The sequence below is a fragment of the Astatotilapia calliptera genome, chromosome 7 (assembly GCF_964374335.1).
Source record: "Astatotilapia calliptera chromosome 7, fAstCal68.1, whole genome shotgun sequence".
NCBI classification, from domain to species: domain Eukaryota; kingdom Metazoa; phylum Chordata; class Actinopteri; order Cichliformes; family Cichlidae; genus Astatotilapia; species Astatotilapia calliptera.
In genome coordinates this window covers 64807410-64831147 of record NC_137428.1, presented here as the reverse complement: position 1 = coordinate 64831147, position 23738 = coordinate 64807410, and the positions used below count along the sequence as shown (strand labels likewise).

The 23738-nt window shown below is 39.8% G+C and overlaps 2 protein-coding genes across 3 annotated transcripts; both read left to right on the top strand.

Annotated features, from left to right (window-relative positions):
- Window positions 1-5423: 5423 nt before the first annotated feature.
- Window positions 5424-11294, top strand: th (tyrosine hydroxylase). 2 transcript variants are annotated; one of them, XM_026176475.2, is made up of 14 exons: window positions 5428-5612; window positions 5890-5985; window positions 6087-6290; window positions 6873-7047; window positions 7144-7232; window positions 7342-7409; window positions 7505-7555; window positions 8247-8392; window positions 8545-8680; window positions 9042-9111; window positions 9197-9253; window positions 9576-9671; window positions 9753-9886; window positions 10489-11294. In XM_026176475.2, exons 1-14 carry the CDS (start codon window positions 5529-5531, stop codon window positions 10646-10648), a joined length of 1566 nt encoding a protein of 521 aa, XP_026032260.1. In that variant the 5' UTR covers window positions 5428-5528; the 3' UTR covers window positions 10649-11294. The 2 variants fall into 2 exon arrangements, with proteins under 2 accessions (XP_026032261.1, XP_026032260.1); XM_026176476.2 differs by lacking the exon at window positions 5890-5985 and having other exon boundaries at window positions 5424-5612.
- Window positions 11295-12988: 1694 nt separating this feature from the next.
- igf2b (insulin-like growth factor 2b) lies at window positions 12989-22078 on the top strand. Its single transcript, XM_080304883.1, has 4 exons — window positions 12989-13198; window positions 14070-14224; window positions 16819-16996; window positions 18351-22078. Exons 1-4 carry the CDS (start codon window positions 13124-13126, stop codon window positions 18588-18590), a joined length of 648 nt encoding a protein of 215 aa, XP_080161009.1. The 5' UTR covers window positions 12989-13123; the 3' UTR covers window positions 18591-22078.
- The last annotated feature ends 1660 nt before the right edge of the window (window positions 22079-23738 follow it).

Genomic DNA, 23738 nt, shown 5'->3' with positions numbered 1-23738 from the left:
ATACCCTGATATTTACTCATTTGTGCCCTGCTTGATAAGTACATACTGCACATGGCCAATAGGAATTTCTAGAAACCCCTGTAATCATTTAATGAATTTAAATGTAGTATTTTGTAATTTAGAGTTTCCGTTTTCTTTGCTTTAGCGTTAAAATACCAAGACTACCAAACGTAATAATCAAGAGCCCATGCTTGATGACTGTGTCATATCAAACCTGAGGCTTCCCTTTAATTTTGGTATAGATGCAGATTTAATCAACTTTAATTAATTTGAATTGAAAATGGAAACAATGCCATAATTGTTTTAAAAAAGGAGGAAATGTTTACATTTCAATAAATTTTGCCTTCATACTGGAACAACCCTAACTTTTCATTTGACTCATGGTCCCTCCAGTCAGGAACCCATAGGCTACTGATGACAATAAGACCCTGTCCTTGTGTTGGTCAGTGTCGAATCTATGTCTGAGACAACTGCAGTTCCTTTTGGCCTCCTTTTAATTCAGTTTTAAATTTGTGGTTGACCAGTGACTCTGCTGTTGTTCCAGAATTGGTGTTTAACACTATTTGCGTTGTTCCTGAGTTCAAACTGACAAAAGTGAAGACTATTCCTGAGTCAGGCATTGGGTGCCATCCATTGTACCCTCTTTTAGTATAGGATACACTGGACCATCCTTTAACAGAATAAGAGCTATGCCTGTTTCATAATTCCTGGCAACATATCATAAGACTGTCATAAAAAGCTGTTAACATACCATAACCAGACCCTGCAAACAAGACCCTTCTTGTCAGGAACTGCTTCAGTGATCTTTCCCATAATCCACGAGTTTCTTGGTGCACAAGAAGAATGACATCTCCTTCTGCAACGTTTCTTGATGCTGTGGCCCACCACTGATGTTCCTGAAGTTGCAGTAGGTACTTTAGTCCATGCCTTCCAGAATAAGTTGGACATGTATTGCACCTGTTTTAATCCACATCACGAGTAGAGGTTATCTTGGTCAAACAATCCTGGAGCCAATGATGGTTTTGTTTTCAACAGCAGGAGATGTTTAGGTATTAGAGCTTCTAAATCACTGGACACCTCTCTGATTAGTCGGTTGTTGATGATCCACTCTGCCTCATGTAAGACTGTATGAAGGCATTCTTCATCAACAATCTGCTCTCTTACAGTGGAGCTCCACCATGATGTGAAACAGTGGAAGGGTTCAATGTCCACTTTATCCCATGTTGGTGGAACAGATCTTGAAAGTCCAGTCAACAATGGCTGCCTTCATGTCACTGAGCCATTTCTGTACAGCTCAGCAGAATGTTAGGCCAAAATCCTACTGGAGTGCAAAGAAAATCATGACCCAGGTCATGTTTCTCATAAATTCACCTACTCTTTCACCTACAGTCAGCCTGATTCTTTTCTGTACTAATTTGTCTCTACACATGCATGCCAGAGCTTTTCAGGATAGTTGAAACTCTGTTTGCCACAAATGTACGGAAATGCGTGGCCTCATTCTGGAGATACTTGAGTACCACCATACTGTCCGTCCAAAATATTGATTGTGCAAGGTTAACTTGTAGCTCTCTTCTCGGGACGCCATCCATCTTAACGGTTACTGTAGCAGCAGTCAGTTCCTGACAGGGTATGGTAGGAGGTATCTTGTCAAATCTTGACAAATTGCTGCTTTTATCTAACTTTTGGACACATGATTTGATGAAAATCTGACCTGTTGTTTAGAATATGTTTAGACTGCATGAAAATAGTTTGAAAAGTTAGGCTTTTGTTGCTGACATGACCATAAATCACTAAAAAGTGTTTGGGGACTAAAAAGCATGACAAAGTTTGTCTCTCTACTAGTTTTATTGTAACTCATGAAAAAGAGCAGAAGTAGGATTTGTGGGACCTTGTATGATGTAGATGTACAGACACTTGAAATAGCAAGCTAACTCCTTAAAAGACAAAAAAGACAGAGGCTACTCAGGTCAGAGCTATTCCCCTTAATGATCCCAAAATATAATGAATTTTGTATTTGGCTTTGAAAAAATGTTAGAAGCCTCTGATTAAATGTCATCTTACACAGGCGAAGAAATGCAAGAGACAAGAGACAAAATCCAGAGTGATAGGTTCAAGATCAGGAACAAACGATGGTCTGGCTGGAGAAATGGGTGGTGGAAGAGGAGAAGGTGCAAGGGGATGGCAAGATGGAGGAAGAGAAGCTTCATTAAAGTTGTGGCTGGGAGGAAGATGAGGGCAGGTTTAATGTGAGCTAAGCAGTGAACATGGCAGGTTAGCAAATAGCTACTAGTTAGTAAGGAATGGCCTAAATCTAAGAACTGGACAGCTGACAGGTGGACACAGAGTAGTTATGAGCTCGGTGAGGCTCGCAATTAGTGGGCAAAGCATGAATTAGATCAGAGATGTAGTGAAACAAGGATTACTCAGCTGGCTGAGTCAGCTTGACCTGGTTAGATTCGCCCTTAGCATTAGTGTCACTTATGCTAACTGAAAGATCTGGTAAATAGTGGAGAGTGAAGTTAGTGCATATGTGCACAGGGACTTGATTAGTGGCTGTATGTAAGTTGACTGGATGAGCAGTAACAATTGCAATGTCCTGTTAGAAAGAGAGACAAAAGAGGGGACTAAGAGTTATCGGGAAAGGGAAAACTGTAGAAAACAATAAGAACGAGGGGAAGCTACTGCCATCGGCACAGAAATGGCTAGACTACACCATATCACTTCAAAATTAATGGCTAGAAATAATGCATACTATATGTCAGAGCCAGGCTTTCTGTTACATAAATAGCAGGGGAAATCAAGAGTGCTTTCTCTCTATGTGATGTCCAGTGGGCTATGGTCTTGATAAATTGTGCTGACACAGGAAGCAGACATTTGGAGGGAGGAAAGGCATGGATATCAGTTTATCTTCATCCTGATTCAGCCTGTAGCTCTGCTGTCCTTCCCCAGACACACTGAATTTGGTTGTACTTAAATAAACTTGGGTTTTATCTCTAGTATTTTGGAATACAATTCTTCTCCGGAACACTCTTCTCTATTTCGAGCACCACGATACTTCATTCTCTGAGCTACCAAATTCCTTTTTTTACACTGACATGTACTCCAAATGTTTTTTGTTTGCTTGCAATTTTAACACATTTCTTTCTTCACTTTTTTTTTTTTAAGAATACAACTTTTAATCAATATCACATCAAGTAATCTTTTTTGCAGCTCTTATAATTTACAGTTACATCTGGAATTATGTAGAAGGTGATGCTCTTAATGAGTTTGGCTTTGTATGTCACCAGAACAGATTTCAAATTGAACAACTGAGATGTAGATGAAATGCAGAATTTCTGCATTAATTAAACAGGCTGAACAAAAATATATTGAAGATTTAGGAATAACAATTCTTATACACATATGTCTGTTAGCACTTCAAATATAATTGAACAAACCATCATATATTAAAATGTGTTTTAAATACTTTGAATTTTTGCAGACAATGGATTTCTAAAGTCTGAATCCTACTCAGATAACCAAAGAAATGTGTTTCACGTCCTTTCTCTAAATTTGATCCTTCCTCTCATTCCAGTAAAGATTAAACTCAGTTTCTGCTATCCAATATATTCTCTTTCAGAGTTAGCCTGAGTTTTTTTAATTTATGTTTTATTATTGAAAAAGCTTAATTGATTTCTGTTCTTGAGAGGGATCACTGATCATTGGTTTGCCTCTTCTGCGGAGGCCTCTGTATTTACTTTAGTGAAGTCAGTACTTGAACACACCATCCTCTTGAAAGTATTCTTTACTTGAATTAATGTAAGGTAGTTTTCACTACCATGGAAGTGATCATGTGACCATACACCACTGCTTTTTTGTGCTAAATCCATATCATTTTGTGTGGCCTAGTTCACCAATGTTTTCTGCTTTTCACAGGATGTACCAGACTGTTAATTTCAACACTTCTAATGTCCCAGCTATCTCTCTGTTGGATTTTTTTTTCACATACAGTATAAATATTGCCTATTTCACTTGCTTTGATGGGTCTTTTGAGGATTCAAGGCAGAGGTTTCAGAATACAATCCTTGCAATCATTTCCTGACCTTTTACCTGCTTAATTGTTAAATTATTAATGAATAAATAATTTATATGTGTACATGAAACAGCTTTACAGTCATTTGTTCAACTACTTTTGGCCCCTTGCAAGTGTAATTTGCCTGAAGAAAGAATTATTCCACATGAAAGACATGGATGGAAAAAATAGCATAAAATTATTCCTATCTCTGGATAAATGTCAACCTTATGTCTATTGCCAAGTCTTTTGTGTCATGCCACTTTCTGAAAAGGTCGTGATACAGAGAAAAAAAAATACATAACTAAAAAAAAAAAAAAAAGATACACCAATTTACTGTTTCCATGCAGAATTGTAGGCTCACAAACAGGGAATGGTAGTATCTATCGTACAGTCTGTTTGTTTCAGGTTTCTTTACTTCCTTAGACTAGCTCTCCTTCAATTAAGGAAGCAACCTGCATTTTCTGCGCCCAGGGCAACATCAGTGCTCTTTAGCATTTTGAGCCTGTGTTCGGGTTTAAGTAAGAGTCACACTGGGGCCCCACCTGCCTCCTCTGCAGCCTTGTATGGTTGCTGCTGTGAGAGCAAGTGGCAAAAGGTCCACAAATAATCATTTTACCTCTTCTTGCCTCTGGGCACTGTACATCACTCACAATCATGTTAACCACTAAAGTCGTCAGGCAAAAGCGGTACAAATTCACTTGATATGGCTTTTGCTGAGGTAAGAAACAGAGCAGGCAAAACAGGAAAACAATGCGTTGTTCTTTTTCTCTTCTGTCTGTGCATGTGTTTCTTTTTCCTTTTTTTCCAAATGAAATCTAATTTGTGAGGAGCTGTGGAGATTGGATTGAGCTGATAAAGTGACTTAATTTTCCACAGTTGACTTTTCTCTGGTCTAACCTTTACGTAAAGCCCTCAGGTCAAAGCTTTAATTATGGTCTAAAAATGACTACAGTGTATCCAACTGCTGCTTGAATACAACACACAGCTTCACCTTACTTATTTAAATTTTAATGAGGCAAACAACTTAATTAAGAAAACCGTATATTAATTTATTCATACAATATACTACAGCACATTATTACATTTTGCAGTTCACTTACTTCTAATTTTACCCTAATAACTTGAAACGTGTTTGCCTTTTTTACCTGCCAAATTTCGAAAATATAAGTGCATTCATAAAGGCCAATGAGAATGTGCCAAACATCTGCAAAAAAGAGCTCTGTCTCAAACTATACAGCACGCTCCAAATTGGGATGAGACTGATAGACTCTGCGCATTGATTGATTAGATTGAGCGTGTTTGACGTCAGAAACGGCAAACAAATGATCCCATAAAAAGGGGAAACCTCCGTGGTGAAAAAAAGAAAAGAAAAACTGTGGGCACACAGCACCGACTGAGAGGTTTAGAGAGAGCCAAAACCATACTACCACTTCTGCCACAGAAGCTAAGTCAATACAGACTTCCGAGCCTGAAGATGCCGCTTTCAACCAGCTCCACATCCTCCACAAAGAGCGTCCGCAGAGCAGCGTCCGAGCTGGAGAGATCTGATTCCATCACGGTAAGAAATATTTTAGAAAACACAAGTTTGTTTTAAATTACAAACAGAAATCTGTGATTGTCTGTGGAGTCATCTGTTAAGAAAAATACTTTCAATGAATCACGGAAACTGTTGTATGGCACAAAGAAAACTTGGCAAGATGTTCATTACGCAGCGTCGCTGTCTGGCGCACATCTCAAACGAACAGCTTCCCAGGAAGGAAAAACAAATCCTGCACGTTTCAATTTTACAGTTGAAATCTGCTAAAATGTGTGCTGTGGTCGCTATTTACTCTTAGATATGTCGTAAGGTTTACCTTGATTGCATTGCCGATCTAATGCGCATTTGGAGATGTAAAGCGCACCCATCAAATATCAAGGGAGACATCCAAAAAGTAAGCAAAGCCCATCAGTTACGTCCATGTGGTGTCGTGTCTGTCTTTTCTTACAGTTAAATCGTAACAAGCAGAACTTTAATTTCTCTTTTTTAAAACAGTCTCCAAGATTCGTCGGTAGACGGCAGAGCTTGATCGAGGACGCGCGCAAGGAGAGGGAAGCAGCCGCTGCAGCGGCAGAGGCTGCAGAGGCCAGTGAACAGATAGTGTTTGAGGAGGACGATGGAAAAGCACTCCTCAACATTTTCTTTACTTTAAGAAACTCCAAGACACCTGCGCTGTCGCGGACACTCAAGGTTTTCGAGGTAATCCATCACAATTTATTCTAATAGAGTTTTAAGGGGTAACTAAATATTTTAAAGATTTATTTTGATTTATATGTGACTATTTATTTTGTTTGTTAATAATTAATTTATGAATGCTTCATAAATTCACACTAAGCTACTGGATTTGCTCTTTTGCAAAGATTCCCATTGGTCGGTATTTGTGTCTAGTTGGTAATAATACAGTTATCAACATTTGCACTCTAATATTGTAGCTGTGACCCATTTTCTGGTGAGACAACAGGGTTGCAATAAGTGTGGGAAAATTAAAACCGGTTTTATAGTAGGTAAGTAGTCAAGATTCACAACAAGGTAATTGTAAAATGTTTTTTATTTTAGTGGAATATAGTGGATATGTAAAGGTTGAATAATATTTTATTGGCTATTGTTAAAGTTGGTTACACATTTTAGTCACACAGAAGAAGTGTGGGTGGGGTGGGGGGTTATTCCATGTTTTGAACAGGAAAGTGTGCATCCAGAATCAGTTATTGTGCTTCACAAATACTTCTCACCTCTGGATCTCTGCTACCACAGTCACATCTCAGCTTGCTGACTGTATTTCAGACATTTGAAGCTAAGATTCACCATCTGGAGACGCGACCATGCCGGAAGGTCAAAGACACCCTGGAGGGCCTGGAGTACTTTGTCCGCTGTGAGGTGCACCTCTCAGATGTCAGTACCCTGATCAGCTCCATAAAGAGGAACGCAGAGGATGTCAAAACCACCAAAGAAGTCAAATGTAACTGATGAAATAATTGCGAAACATTTTAAATAGTCTGTAGAAGTGAGCAAAAAACAGAACAGTTTATTTTTTTCTCCCCGTTTTCTCAACTAGTCCACTGGTTCCCAAAGAAAATTGCAGATTTGGATAGGTGTCATCATCTGGTCACCAAATTTGATCCAGACTTAGACCATGACCATCCAGTAAGTAATGACATTGCCAAGAAGAAGAAATAATTGAATAGAAATAGCTGTCATTACTGGGCTTGTTACAGAAAATGTGATCTGTGTTTGGTATATTTGATTTAAACAGGGCTACACAGATCCTGCCTACAGACAGAGGAGGAGAATGATTGGTGACATTGCCTTCAGATACAGATAGTGAGATGGGCCTTTTCCTAAATACTGCACACACAACCATAAAAAATAGACATAAAATTGAAATGTAATAATTGTGTGCATATGTTTGTCCTCAGTGGGCACTCGATCCCCAGAGTGGAATACACAGAGGAGGAGATTGGCACATGGTAAGGGGCTCTTTCACGCTAGTTTTTAATATTGATAATATAAGATATGAAAAGTTAAGTCTGAAGTAGCAGTGAGCATAAAATTATCATTTACAATGAACACAAAATGTTTTTATCTATTAAAATACATTTCACTGTTATGTTGTTTTACTGTCAACACATTGTGGTCTACCCACCAACCAGTTATTTGCATATGATTTGTCTTTTATGGATGCTTCGGTAAATTAACTTCAGATGGAGGGTGTCACAAGAATAAACTTGAGGTGACAGCTCGAGCTTGTCTGAATAAAAAACATATCCATAGCCTGAGAACAAAGTGTTGTTTGCAAGTTAATAGATGTTTATATTTTACTTGAACAGTTTAGGACAAAAAAAAAGACACTAATTAATGAATTTAGTCACCAGACCAAGTAGAAAAATTATAGCAATGTGCTTTTTCATAAGATTTATACGATACGAGAAAAACACAGCATAATAAAAAAGAGCTCTATAAATATGATGCAAGAAATAAATTGCTTGAAATAGTTAAACATTGCAGGATAAATCCAATTTAAACACTGTTAATTAGCAGGCGCATAACACTAACCATAACTCTAAAACTACACTGCAGTTTTGCTTATTTCCAGTTTTTCCAAGATTTTGATTTTAATAAATGAAATCTCAATTTTTATGTAATTAAATCTTGATTTAGGCGAGAAGTATATTCAACCCTGAGGGACTTGTACACCACCCATGCCTGCAGTGAATACCTTGAGGCTTTTTGTCTCCTAGAAAGGCATTGTGGGTACAGCCCAGACAACATTCCCCAGCTGGAAGATGTGTCACGCTTCCTCAAAGGTAAAAATGGGATAAGACAAAATGAAAAGAAAAGATACGTAAATACAGACGCTTAGCGAATGTCGACTCCACCTATCAGGATTTGATTCTCGCGCTCTCTCTCTCTCTTGCTTACTGTCCCTTCACCACCATCCCCCTGAACACACATGCAGAGCGCACAGGATTTGCGCTGCGTCCAGTGGCGGGCCTGCTCTCAGCCAGAGATTTTCTGGCCAGTTTGGCATTCCGAGTGTTCCAGTGCACCCAGTACATCCGACATGCTTCCTCCCCCATGCACTCCCCAGAACCGTGAGTACTACTGTGACTCTTTTGGCTTTGTGCTTCAACTAATTATAAAGTATACAATCAGAAATAACTCCATAAAAACAAATGCAAGTGAAATTACACATAGCATCTGCTAATAGCAACAACAATTCATATTAAAAAGCTGCCATATGCAAAAGCTGTTGTGTTTATGTAATTATTTTAAGATTCGATATGTTTTTCTTTAGAGAACAGGCTTGCTTTCATTCTGTAACTGTTATGTAATCAGATTGAATTTCCAGTTTGTGATCATAAAGTCTGCATCCAATCAAACTGAACTGTGTGGTGTTTTTCATTCAAGATCAAACATTGTCGTGAATTGAAATAACTTTTGCTTTCTCTTCAGTGACTGCGTCCATGAATTACTGGGCCACGTACCCATGCTGGCTGATCGCACTTTTGCCCAGTTTTCACAGGTTAGTGCTGAAGAGATTAACAGCCTTACAGATTATTCAGTTCTTTTGTGCTATTTAGCAAGAACTGATCTATTATTTTCCACAGAACCTTGGTTTGGCTTCACTGGGGGCATCGGATGAAGATATTGAGAAACTGTCCACAGTAAGACTTTTGTCTTCGAACACAAACAACACATACAAACTGTATAAATATAACTGCAGTGAAGTTTGGGGTTGAACCTCATGTTGCCAGCCCATCTCCCAACAGAGACACACACACACACATGCTCCCACCCTTCTTAGCCTGGGCTTCGAGCACGAACTAAGATACATATCCCATATAGTAAACAATGGAATTAACTATTGCTAAAATATCTTTGAAAATGCATTACTTTGGACAGCCTCTTGTCTAAAATCTAACATGTAACTAATGCACTGATTGTCCATACTTCTTCTCAGTCACCTGCTTTCTGTTTTTCCATCAGCTGTACTGGTTCACGGTCGAGTATGGCTTATGTAAACAAAATGGTGAGGTGAGGGCTTATGGAGCTGGGCTGCTTTCCTCTTATGGTGAACTTGTGGTACGTTCAAACTTTTTTTTTCCTTTAATGCAGCACACACAGACAGCTGTTAGCTAATTCTCCATTTTTTTAAACTTCCAGCACTCTCTGTCTGATGAACCAGAGACAAGAGAGTTTGATCCAGAGGCTGCAGCAGTGCAGCCCTATCAAGACCAGACATACCAGCCTGTTTACTTTATTTCTGAGAGTTTTTCAGATGCCAAGGAGAAATTCAGGTACTGCTCTTTATCATACCAGACATACACATACATAAGAACATACAGAACTGATAAAAAAATGTAAAAAAACAACAACAACGAAAAACAACAAAGAGAGAGGTTATGTGAGGACGAGGTCAGAGAACAGCCAGCCAACCCCCGAGGCCACAAACTATTGTAGGTCAGCCATAGCAGCCAGAAGACAGCTGTTCCTAATGTAGTCTTCCTTACCGAGGCAAAAGTCTGGAGTTTTATTTGGCAAACAGATCAAATGCTGCCCTGCAAAACAAGTAGCTTAAGTGAGTGTTTTCACAATATTCAGCCTCTAGTAGAATGCAGCACATGACATCCCCGACACACTGGATGAGAAAATACCCGCACTGGAATGTTTGAAAGAGCACAGAGAACATTGTGAGCATCATTACATAGGAGTGTTTTCTTTATGTTGTGGAATCCACAGTCTCAATAATTTGCATGCATGTACAACATGGCAAATTATAACACAAGGACAATTTGCAGGCTTGGTTGCTTTAGTCCATACTTTCAGTTGGAGCAAAAAGACAGCCCCATTTGAGATCTTTAAGTTTCTGACTTCTTTACATCTTTACAATTTTGACCAGGGCTTATGTAGCTGGCATCAAGCGTCCCTTCTCAGTCAGATTTGATCCATATACCAGCAGTGTTGAAGTACTGGACAACCCAGTGAAGATCCAAGGAGGCCTGGAAGGTGTGAAGGATGAGCTTAAAGTGCTGACAGACGCCCTAAGTGTGCTATCGTGATGATGCGCTGTCTTTCACCATCCGCCTGTTGTTTGCTTTTCTCTCAGCTGAGTCCACGCTGTTGAAGATTGCCAATGTGTTCATATTTCTGTGCCGTACCTGCTGTATGAATCTGAGTTTTGCTCGTTGTGGTTGGCTGGTTTTCCAGCAAGGTTGCAACCATTAAAACCTCAAAACTCAGCGCTGACAAAGTATCCAAAGATCTTAAATGCTTGCATTTGTGAAATGATGGGGTTTTACTGACTGGACCATTCATGCTTTTAAAGTTTGTTGTTTGAGAAATGTGTCAAATCTAGAGTCACATCAAGGGGAACTCTGATAATGAATGTATTAAAAGAAGACTATATAGCTATGGTATAGATATTTTGAAATTAAAGAATTATAATGGTGTATATTTGGATCGTTTATTTTATTTAGAAAAAATCTGTAACTGCTCTGTCAAAAGCTTTATTTTCCAAATATGTGAATTTAGCATTTGAGTAATTAAATCCATGGCTTTCATATGCTGTTCTTGTCTTGCATTGTGTATTTTATGCTGGTTTCGTCTTGCAGTGTAAATGCATAATAAAAAGGGGGAGGGGAGAATCTATGTAATAACCTATTGATTAGAAACTATCAGATAATAAAGAACTGCAAATTAACATTCCACTATCGTTTCTGTGATTTATCAAGTTTTATTCCTACCGTTAAACTAAAAATATAAATAATTGTATTATATTTGATAGGTTTTTGCTCTTATCGCTGATGGGAAAACCTAGAAATACTTTGGCATGAATTATTATTTAACGACACCTGGCTGCTTCTTATGGAACGCCAGGACTGCCATAATGAATTAATTAAATACACCATTAAATAATTAATTAAATGTGTCAATAATTAATTAATTACATGTATCATAACTATTTATTTAATTAATTAATTCCAATTTTAATTAATTATTGCCACATTAATTATTTAATGGTGTATTTAATTAATTCATTATGGCAGTCCTGGCGTTCTATAGTTTCTTGCTTTACATTTGTCTATCGCAAGAGGGAGCTGTCTAGCTGTTTTGGCCTGCCTCGTCATAAAATCACAGCATATTTATTGAATTTTTTTGAGAGAATAAATCTTCTTAAGGTTCTCTTCCTGTCACCAATCTCTGCTTTGAGACGTTATTCGGTCTTAAAAACAAGCTAAAGCTCACAAACAACCCCAAGACATTTTAATGACACTAAATGCACTATAGAAACTCTATTTAATGTGCTTTATTGAAAATAAATAAACAAATCAGAAATCAGCCATTTTTGAAACTGTTATTCTGCATAATCATCGCTAATATATAAATTAAGTTTATATATTATCTACTTTTAAAAGATCTACTTTTTACAGCGTGTGCTGTTTTGAAATAACCCTGAGAAATGCTGTGCATAAGAGAGAAATGTTAAGCTGTGAAAGAGAACACGAGTTTGCTGGGACACGCTTCCTTCTGTTCAGGTAAGAAGATGCGATCAAATCCAGGATTCAACATTCCAGCACAAAAGCTGGAAAGCCGAAAGCTGGAGGACAAACAAACGGAGGTACCGTAACCTGACCAGCAGGTGTCAATATGAGTCTGAAGACAGGTCCAGATCTTTACCTTCACCAGAACACACACTGAAATAAGGGGACCCTCGAAGAGTTTTATAAAGCATAACGTGAATGTGCGTGTTTATATGCTAAAATCAGATTTTCAAAGTATGGATCACTCTTTGTCTCCTCTGATGGTACCTGTTCAATATCTGCATAAAGTAGTGCTGCTGGACTGTATGATGCATATTTGTCATAATGTGCATACTAATGCATTAGTAAAGCTCTCCATCATATGACCATCCATCATATGTGTGGCTTGAGACATGCCTGCATCTACTTTCCCACTTGGTGTCCCGCTGCATCCGCTTTCTACTGCATGATCCCCCAGTTTTATCTCCCCTTCACTGTCAGGCACCTTTGACCCCAGTGCCTGCATCTAAGCAGTCTGAGGGAAGCCGCAAACCTTGGCCACAGTGATTCCACTGAATGTTAATCTTAATTACAGCAGGGCGGAGACATTGACATTTTTCTTGGAGTCGAAGGAATTACCCCTATTCTTGTTCAGTCTGCGTCCTGTGTGTAAACATTGTGATTGTAGGTTACAGTGCGTAAACGTGGAAAATGCCCATGGAAGTGTTCCATATTTTGTGACTCTCACCCTCTTATTCTCCCTTCAAGCACTTTCATGAAACGTCTCTGGGCCTTCTTTTTTTTTCATGGGCGAAGAGGAGGAGCAAGGGGTGGGGTGGGTGTAAGGGGCGTGCTTTAGTATATAATACCTCTCCCTGAGAAGTTTTGCCTGTCGCCTAGTCTTTGGGACAGCTTCTCACTCACCATCTCTATAGTTTAACCAACTGGGAAACTAACTCACCTGCAATTTCTCCAACCAAATAACTCCCAACGTTTTGACTACTGCCATCTGACATGGAAACCCAGCAAAGATACGGACATCACTCACTTTGCCACACCTGCCGGAGAACGCAGAACAGCCGAATGAAGGTAACCAAAGAACAAGCAAATTGTTTTATACTCTCCGGCTCTGCCGTGTGCGTAATGAAAGACGTCTGACAGGGTTATAGCGGAGTTGTCTTGGTTTTATAAGTAGGAAAACCAGTTCGGGTTCTGTAGATGCAGTGCTCGCATCAGTTTTGTGCAGTATGAGAACCGGGACATCTTTTGATTTGTATGCAGCAGAGAAAGTTCAAGATGCATAAACGGCGAGGAGAAGCTTTGAGGCATTTGGGATAGAAAAAGAACAAGTAATTTTAGTCTTCTCGCGCCTGGATGGTGTCGTGGACACGGAGCAAACAGCTGATTTTTTTTACCGGCAGATAGGGGGCGGCAGGTTTGAGGGTCAGTGAGCTCATTCCGGGGTGAGCAAAGGGAAAATATATGCTGAGTTTGGTGTTTTCGGCTAGTTAACTATCGAGCAGCCGGCCTTGCAACTTCAGGAGGGTTGTGTAAGAGTGGAAAGCTGGTGATACTGGCGACTTGTTTTTTCCTCCAGAATAAGCACTTCTTCAGGTGCGACAGACATGACAGCAGCTGATAATAGCGGGCGGGGAAGGTGAAGAGTGGGTCTGCATATTGCGACATGATTTGAGATGATTTTCTTTTTCTGAATTTCTACTTTGTCGAACATTTGAGCACGTACACCGTACACAGCGGGAGCCTGTGATGAAGACTGTACCCTCTTCGTCTGAAAAAAAAAAAACAAAACAAAAAAAAAACAAAAAAAACAGTGGCTGATTTTGATTAAAAAATGGTATTTAAAAATGTCATTAACTGTTATTTCGTTAATGATTTCTGTATGCCACAACTTTCTGCATGTCATGGCTACATTTGGTGACCCCCATGCTTCATTCCGCAGGTCAAGAGGATGTCTTCGACGAGTCGCGCGCTGCTCTTTGCACTGGCCCTGACGCTCTACGTAGTGGAAATGGCCTCGGCGGAGACGCTGTGTGGGGGAGAACTGGTGGATGCGCTGCAGTTTGTCTGTGAAGACAGAGGTTTTTATTTCAGTAGGTTTCAAAGCATTACAAGTTTTCACGATGGGCTGTGTGAATGCTCATTTGCCTGTTGAATCTCTCTGTTGTTCGCTTGCACACATCTGTTTGGAGCAGAGGTGGGAAGTAACGAAGTACAAATACTTCGTTACTGTACTCGATTAGAATTTTCAGGTAAAACTTTTGCTCCCTACATTTTTAAACACATATCTGTACTTTCTACTCCTTACATTTTCAAAACAAGCTAGCGACTTTTGCTTTAATCCATTTGACGGTGGTTATTATTTAACGTCTTTGAGCCTTCAAACATCAAACCGCAATCACATTTGCGTATTAATCACCAGTGGATGTCGCACAAAAAGAGATGAAAGAGGCAAAAGCGAGTACCACAGTCAGTGGTTAAAGTTGGAAGGTTTTTTTTTTTATTTGTTTCTTTTTTTTTAAACTTGTTTAGGACAAACAGGTGAGTTTGCTGTACTGTGGTGGATTTTAAGTAAAGAACAATGTGTGACTGGTACACAGTGGCTGTGTGCTCATGGTCAGAGGGAGGTTACATCAAGTGCAGCTGGTGGGATTTATTCACTGAATTCTACCTTCATATCAACTGTATATTGTCTAATATAAGGACAGCATAAACAGTGGATGGAAATCAGCGAGGACAATTTATGCAACATCTGCTGACATCTTGTTGAATTCAGCAAAGACCAGTAAACCTCAGAGCAGCAGCAGCAGTACAGATCAGCTAATCACAGCCTGTACACAAAGAAAATCTACTGGAGCTCTCAATAGAAATTCTCGTGAGTTGTGACTCTTTCCCCCACACTGAGCCATTACAGCCGATTTTAGGATCCCCCACCTGCTGAATCCCACTTTAACCTCTTCCCTACTCATTTTCCTGTTTAAAACCATCTACAATGTAGGCAACAGAAAATAGAGAGACTTTTTATTTTCCTCCTTTTTCTCTAAAATTCAGACTGAAATTCTGCATTCCTATCTACCAATATTATTTAATTATTACATTAGTATCACACAAGGTTCAGTGAGCTTTGCACAAAAATAACTGGTAGAAATATTCCTCAAAGAGCTACTTTTACTTTCTTACTTTGAGATAATTTCAGAGCCTGTACTTTTTCACTTTTACTTGAGTAAAGAAGTAGCTTCAGTACTTCAACTTTTACTGGAGTATTTTTTTAACACTAGTGTCTGTACTTCTACTTAAGTACAGAATGCCTGTACTTTTGCCACCTCTGGTTTGGAGAGCTGAGACTGTGCTGCGGTTGTGTGGTATGCGTGTTTGCTATTTTTCTTTCTCACGCACTCACTCACACTAGCGCGTGCGCATACACACAGGGGGAGATTATAGCCAGCTGTGTGTCTCAAGACCTGGTCCAGGCTTCTCTCTCTGCTGAGTCTGCTTACAGCCCATACCTCTCATTGCATATGAAAGACTGGTGAACTGCAAAGGCACACACACACTGGCGACACAATAGGCTGCTTGTTTACCAGTAAAGTAATAGCACCCCATGAGGCATACCAGTCACCTCAGCAATAGTGTTCCCAGGCCAGGAGACCACACTGATGAGTTGGTTGAGGTGGGGGGTTGTTGATGTCAGGCTAAGAGAAGAGCTCATCAATTCTAATCATTGCTTCCATGAAGATGGAGTAATTGTAAAGCAGTGTTTGAGGAAGCATTGTGGTAGCTGTTAATCCTAAACTGCGAAAGCCTCTGTTCGCACAGTCTGCACTGTTTGTGACATACATAACTTCACCTTCCTCTCAATAATCTGATTTCAAACACTTCAGCTGAAAAAAAAACAATTTTAGCTGTTGCTTTGAAAATCAAGGTGTTTTCTTTGTGTGCTGCTTGCCACAGCAGCTTCTTTACCAATCAGGAAGATCGTTATCCAATTTGGGCCAACATAGATGTGCTCCCTTCTCTTTGTCCCCCCACCCCCTACAGCACATTTTCGTTTTCTTCTGCTATCAAATCTGGCCATCCCATGAGATTTCTCAAACATTGTTTGGGTCACAGGACAGCAAACAAGGCCTTTATTCATTGTGGATAATGTTCTCCTGTGCAACATGCTAACCATCCAACCCTTTTTTTCTATACCTTTCTCTCTCTTGCTTTAGCCCTCTTTTCTTATGCATTCTTTACCTCTGTTTTGACCCTCACATTCCCTGTCTGCACCCATCCCCTTTCTCCTGATATCTCTACTTCCCTACTGTTCCTCTCTCCTCAGCGTATTTATCTCTGCTGACTTGGCAGAGAACAAGGTCAAAGAAGAGTTTTCCATTTTATATATTTTGCTATGCCTAATATACCTGAGAGCTTAGATGTCTTTGCTGCTCCCCTTTGGTCTCTACAGCACAGGGTGTTTACTTGTGTATTCACTCATTTAAGGACTTCCAGATAGCCCTAATCAGATTATCCTCTACAAACAAAAAGATTTGTTGCAGTTGGCCATAGAGTTCCTTTTATCCTCTTTGCTCCAAGGGCTGCTATGACTGTCGAAGTAATCCTGCAAAAACAACCTTGATTCATTACTGATGTTGTGTTTGCAGTCCCTAACCTCTACGTCTTCATTCCTTTTTGTATTTTTCCTCAGGTAGGCCAACCAGCAGGGGTAACAACCGACGCCCCCAGACCCGTGGGATTGTAGAGGAGTGTTGTTTCCGTAGCTGTGACCTCAACCTACTGGAGCAGTACTGTGCCAAACCTGCCAAGTCCGAAAGGGACGTGTCAGCCACCTCTCTACAGGTCATACCGGTGATGCCCGCACTAAAACAGGTACGTCTAAGCAACAACAACAACAGGCCAGTATGGGAAATAGTGCTAATCCCAGCTCTATCTGTCCTCCCATCTCCTGTGCCCCCATTCACCTCTGAGCCTAGCCCCTATGTCACTGACTCTTGAGTACAGTGTACCCATGCTAACGCAGTTATATCTAGTTAATTGGCCAATGGAAAGCACTCAACTTACAAAGAAAGTGCTGACAGTCATGGAAAACATCACAAAAGTCATAACACGTTATATTCAGGAAAAGGGGGTGTGTTAAGTGCGTATATGTCCTGTAAGATGGTGGACAAAATGTATTTGTGCCTGTCCCGAACCACCAAAGCTCTTCTGAAATATGTCACAGACATGCGGAAGAGTTTCAGATCTTTTTAATGGATTCACAAGAGCAGTTGCTTGCCAGACCTCTTAAAGCCAGTTAAACTTTTAAACAAGCCTAAAAAAGATGTTTTTGTTTTGACTGCTCATAAAATCAGTACTGGTGGCATGACACTGCTAAAAATGTATAGATATAAATACCGTTACTGAGGAAAGTAATAGGCATTTGAAAGAACGAAAGAAAGAAAGAAAGAAAGAAAGAAGGAAAGAAAGAAAGAAAGAAAGAAAGAAAGAAAGAAAGAAAGAAAGAAAGAAAGAAAAGAAAGAACGAAAGAAAGAAAGAACGAAAATAAAAGGCTGTTAGGGACTTAGTTTGGACATGTCTCTAGTTTTTCTGTGTTGGGAGAGTTGATGGGTACAGCCTGCTCTGAGGGCCAGCTGTTCTTGGGCTATTGAGAAGGCCTGGAGTGAATGAAGGGGGATAAACACTCTTCAAGTGGCAGGACCAAAACAAGCCATTCAGATCTAGCACTGGCTACTCACGCATAAATTCTAGCTTCATTGCGACCCCTCCTGCTTTGTCCCTGGTGCTCAAGACAACACCTAGCATTGTTTAAAGGAGTCTTCTGCGTAAGAATTGAAGTTTGTGAATTGTGTTTGTATGCATTTCTGTGAAGGCTACAAAGTTCAATGAGTGGCTGAGTGAGTGCCGGCTCCTCATATGTATATGAGACAAGTGACCGCCCTTCCCTTTGACATTATGTTAAAGAGGCTGAACTAGGCGCTTGTTGACAGCTTCTCCCAGTCAAGGAAACTAAAACAAGGACAAGGCGAATCTGTTATGACGTTCAGCACTCTAAGAATGACATTTGATTTCCGTTTCACTGGCCCAAAAATGACTGAATGTTTTCACATAATAAACAAGGCTTTCCTCCATTGTAATAAGCACTTGAACAATATCTTATCACCCTAATGAACTGACTCCCTCTTTTCCCTTTTCTCCTCTATTTTCGCCCGCACGCCACAATAGGAAGTCCCGAAGAAGCAACATGTGACCGTGAAGTATTCCAAATACGAGGTGTGGCAGAGGAAGGCGGCCCAGCGGCTCCGGAGGGGTGTCCCCGCCATTCTGAGGGCCAGAAAGTTTAAGAGGCACGCGGAGAAGATTAAAGCCAAGGAGCAGGCTATCTTCCACAGGCCCCTGATCAGCCTTCCTAGCAAGCTGCCTCCCGTGTTGCTCACCACGGACAACTTTGTCAGCCACAAATGAGCCCGCTGCCAGCCCTTTGCACAGACAAGAGTTTTGAGGGTGAAAAAAAGACTAGGGGATTATAGCTTTGTCTCTGACGTCATTTCTGTGGCAGTCCTCTTTGACCTCCCCTGCCCTGTCCGAGCTCACCAATCCCTCCCCCTGCACATATCCACTACGTCTTGAACCCCTGGCCCTTTTCTAATGCCCCCCCTTCCCCCCGAACTCCCCCCTCCCCACCAGCCCACCCTCCTCTGGCACACAGACATGCCTTCACATTCTTCCTGTCTGAACTCTTTCTCTCCCACTCTCTTTCAGTCACTGATACAAAAGGCACAAACACAAATGTCGAACAAAAAGTTAACAATTCGGCTGAATGCGGTTCAGGTGGATCCTTAAGCAAAAGACAAAAAGAGAAGGGAAAAAGAAGATGAAAGAGATCTGTCGTTTGCAAGTGTCAAGAGGACACCTAGCGGAATGTTTTTTGTCCTTGTGGAAGACAACTGAAAGTGAAGAGCTGCTTGCATGAAAGAATCCATTCCACATCATTTTTCCTGAGGCGAAAAGAAAATCTCTGTTAGTTCTTTAGTTTGCACCTCTACCTATAAAGGGACTTCCACACTGTAAGGAATTATTTTATAAAATTAGATTCCTGTTCCAGCACCTTTTGATCACAAACAAAAAGCAGAAAAGAGTCTGCAAAATTGCACATTGCCACGGATTACGTCAAAGTAAAGAAAAAAATGGCACTATTTTTTTATGAACAATGAACGTGTAGCTTAAAAAAATGTCATGGTGCTAGCTTTGGGAATGGACTCAAAGAAGAGGTGGAAAAGCACGTTTTTTTTTTTCTTTGAATTAATAATTAAAGCTTTCCGTTTTAAGGAAAGTGTGACTTTTTTAAAATAAAATAAAGGATATGGGGGAGCTCCTGGCAGTGGCAATGTCAAGGGGGAAGAGTCACTGAGGAAAAATATGGGCTGTGTTGGCATCTAGGCTCATGGTGAGTGCTAGCGGCTGCTATTTACTAGTTTGCCAGCATAAGCAGCAAGGGATGACCCGAGACCAAGTCCCTGTTCCTCCTGTCCCTCTGAGGCTGCTGGACACATGGAGCACTATGGGGACACATACGGGACACCATGGACCACCTGGATTGGGACAGTACTATAGTTTGGGGACAGTACTTCCTGTTTGCCATGGCTTTGTGGACTGTTCTGGCAGGAAGTAACATGGCATGGACTAAGAACAAGTGGGATAATGATGATTATATTTTATTTTTTGTCTTTTTTCATATCAATGTTTCAATGAAAAAAAAAAAAGGAAAACCCTGTCAGTTTCTGGTACCGTGACATTCCTGTTTTTCCAAGTTAGGCTTTTTTTTATTGTTATGATGTTATTTTACAGTTATAAAGAAAGGGAAAAAACAGCAATAATGTCAACTAACATTTTATTTTTATTGTATATCAGTAGTATTCACATGCTTTTGCCTGAAAACAAATACTTGAAACTATATTTATATATATACACGTCTACATGTATATATATATATCTATATATATATCTATATCTATATATATATCTATATATATATCTATATCTATATATATATCTATATATATATATATATATGTGTGTGTGTGTGTATGTATGTATATATATATATATATATATAGACATTCATTATAGATATATATATAGATATAGATATATAGATATACTATTAGTTTCCAGGGACGTTGTGTTATTTTCCTTTAGTCTGAGCTGTACCTTGCGTAATGAGCCGCCAAGCTTTTTTGTTCGTTTGTTGAAATACAAATAAGGGCACTGTATAAAGGCATTATTTATTTTGTTATAAAATATATTTGAAAAATTGGTCCAAATAATATACGTAGCACTGATGCTCAACTGCTAGATTTATTTTGTATGATCTCTGTTTTCCAATTGGAGTTGTAAGGCTTTTTTTTGTAGATGCTTTGTACCAAAAATGTTGTTTTTTTCCTGTTTCATTTGCCATAGTCCTTTAAATTAATATTTTAACAGCAGCATAGCCTGGATTGCTTAGGCATGTTATGTCACAAAAATAGGCACATACTCTTAATCTGTTGGTCTGCATGGATTTCCAGGAGCCTGTCAGGGTTGTCTGAGAAAATGAAAGCATCAATGAGTAACTTTTTCATTGCTGGAAAAAAAAGAGAAATAACTGTTCAACATGGATATTACTCAAACCCACTATGTTTTTTAAGCCACTTTAGTATTGATGGTAGGGGAGGGGGAATGACGAGTCCTTCATTAAACTGTGTTTTTATAAGTGTGCATGGTGTCCTATGATCTTCTAAGGAACATCTAATGCAGTGCCAGTCCCACTGATACTCTTAGTTGGGTCATGAGGCCATAAGTGTCCACTCAGCCGTGGAGTTGTGGGTTTGCATTACACATAACCAAGTCATCCTATTCATGCCAACGTTGGTGTGATGCTAGCAAACATCAAAGGTCATTTGAAAGTCACTGTCTGTCAAAGAGAGACTATCTATCTATCTATCTATCTATCTATCTATCTATCTATCTATCTATCTATCTATCTATCTATCTATCTATCTATCTATCTATCTATCTATCTATCTATCTATCTATCTATCGAAGTCTCTTTTTGGTATAGCACAGTGACTCTGTACATCATCAAGATATCTTGATCTTGTGCATCATCAATATGCATCTGTATTTGCATTGGTATGTGTGTTTGGGGTTCGGGATTCATCCCTCACAATCTTCCACTAATGCATCCATTATGCATTTACTGAAGGGCTATCATGCTGAAACATTTCTGAAGCACTCAGGAAAAAAAATGTGCTCTCTAAGGGAGAAGTGGAATCGTTGCTGAGTTTAAGAGATAAGCTTGTTGTGGAAGGTGAGCTGAGGTTGTTACCCATACCTGGCCACAATAATAAGTTCTCTGTAACAAACCACTGAAGCCCATGTCAGAAGCAAGGTCATCCTGTGCCACATTATCACAGTTTCCTCCTCTGTTGTGTCATGCATCACCCCATGAAACGGTGACTCAATGGATAGTTGCCATATTGTGGTGTAGAGTCGAGAGAACACTTTGTCTTTTTTCTGTCAGAGAGATCTCAATTATCAAGGCTGCATCTTGTCTCTAATTATATTCTACTTCAGTTGTGCAACAAAGCAGGCAGTGCAATTATTATTATTATTGATATTATTATAATATTTTATATTTTATTTTATATTTTCCTGCTAGGACTGCATTCATTCACTATTGTAATGTTCAAACAGGCTACTCTAGTGTTCTTATGAATGGCGTGGAAGACAACCACTTCTTTTCGCTGAATATGAAGAAATATCTTGCTGAGCAAAGGCAACTTCTTCTGTGTCAGTAGATCACTCAGCCTGTGTGTATTTTATTGATTTAACCTCTGCACGCTAGGACGTCCGAAATGCACAATTCATGTACTTTCATTTTTAATATCAATAAAAAAACATTTTATCAAACATTCAATGCTGATTTACTACTTTGTTCTGCACATTTGCCTGCCTTGGATGTGTGCTTACATTTTTCTTTATATGTGCATTTTTGAAATCCCTTTATATCGGTTAAACCTTATGTACCCTATAAATGATTTATTACATCTTCAGGCCTTGCAAAAATCTCCAGCTGCTTTTAGCACCCACTCTCTTCCTCTCACTCACACCATTTTCTTCTCTCTGTCTCTCTCTCTCTCAATCTGCCTGCTCTTCAGACCTTCTCCTTCTGCATGCCACACTAAACCTGACCTGTTCTCACTGCCTTTGGCACACCCATCTGTACATCTATCCATCCATCCTCCAGTGGCTTGCCAACTACCGGAGTAATCTCCCCTTCAGAAGCCTATTTTAGTAACCAACATGTCTCAAATTATCACATGCATATTCTGTAAATGGCCAAACCTTTCATTGTTGACATGCATACACACACCCACCCATGAGATGTCTGTTGCCAGGCAGATTTACAACATACTATCTTTGTTCCCAGAATGGAACAGTTTGGGGCACAGGGGTTATCTTTGTTCAACAGTTTATTGAAGTTCTTTGCAGTGTTTCAGGCTGGAATCAAAGACTTTGAATTTTACAACCATAGGTGGAGGATCTATTTTTCTTTGGCTTTGGCGCAAAGTTTTGTCTTACAATGATGGGATGCACATGTGTTGCTTCTGGCAAAGTGGAGAAGCTGGTGGGCTAATGTAGAGGAGCTCATGTTCTGTGTTTTATGGTCATAAATCGCTCTATTAAATCACCTTTGCCTGTCTCATGAAACCTTATTGCCCCACTAAGGAGTCTGTTCCCCCACAAAAAACAGGGGAAAACACTGGAAACATATACTATCAAAAATGTTTTGTTTCTGAAGCGTGGCTCGTTGCGACGATGTGAACATGTTTTGCTCCATACTTGTTCCCTGCAGCCAGGATGACTCTTTACAGTTTACATATTAAAGCAGGAACTGTGCTCCTCAGCATCCAAAGCAACACAAGACACCAGTCAAACCAAAACATCTAAGGCTAAGGTGTCAAGTTTATTCAAGGCTATACTGCAGTAGTGTAGCACAGTCTAGAAAGAGACGTTGCAGTAGAGCTGAAAGAAATTGCATTTTCATTAATGATTTCATTATTGAGTATTAATCCCTTTGTTACATAGAACAGAACAAAGCTTTTCTTCCCATCTGTCCGAGGTATGCATGTAAATTCAGCAAGGGCATTTTTAACTTCTTAAATTTAAACATACCATTGTGTCTAAATCTGGAGCTGGGACATATTGCCACTATAAAATTATCCTAAATAAGTAAACAATAGAGACAGCACAAAAATTGCCACCTCAACATAAAAGTGGTGGAGACAAATATGCCATAAACGCAAACCCACGTATCCATCCCCAACAGAGAGGCCTCCTGAACTGTGGAGTGGAGATGTGGGTGGCACAACTCTCCCAGGCCTGACATTGGAAACTGCCAAAGAGCACACTAGAGTTAGTTGTGGTTGGCCGGATGCACGGGATGCATGTAAGGCCAGGCCAACTATTGAGGCACAGGGTTTGGCAAGCCCAGACCATCACAGCCCAGCGTGGCTACACAGGCCAATTAAGATGGGCCTTCTCCTCTCCTTTCTTCTCCTCTCCTCCTCT

Excerpts from the sequence above, each read along its gene's own strand:
- th (XM_026176475.2), top strand. The coding sequence starts at position 5,529 with ATGCCGCTTTCAACCAGCTCCACATCCTCCACAAAGAGCGTCCGCAGA. Across the intron at positions 5,613-5,889 it reads AGAGATCTGATTCCATCACG|ATATGTCGTAAGGTTTACCT; the intron begins GTAAGAAATATT and ends ATTTACTCTTAG. Across the intron at positions 9,254-9,575 it reads ATATTGAGAAACTGTCCACA|CTGTACTGGTTCACGGTCGA; the intron begins GTAAGACTTTTG and ends TTTTTCCATCAG.
- igf2b (XM_080304883.1), top strand. The coding sequence starts at position 13,124 with ATGGAAACCCAGCAAAGATACGGACATCACTCACTTTGCCACACCTGC. Across the intron at positions 14,225-16,818 it reads AGAGGTTTTTATTTCAGTAG|GCCAACCAGCAGGGGTAACA; the intron begins GTTTCAAAGCAT and ends TTCCTCAGGTAG. Across the intron at positions 16,997-18,350 it reads TGATGCCCGCACTAAAACAG|GAAGTCCCGAAGAAGCAACA; the intron begins GTACGTCTAAGC and ends ACGCCACAATAG.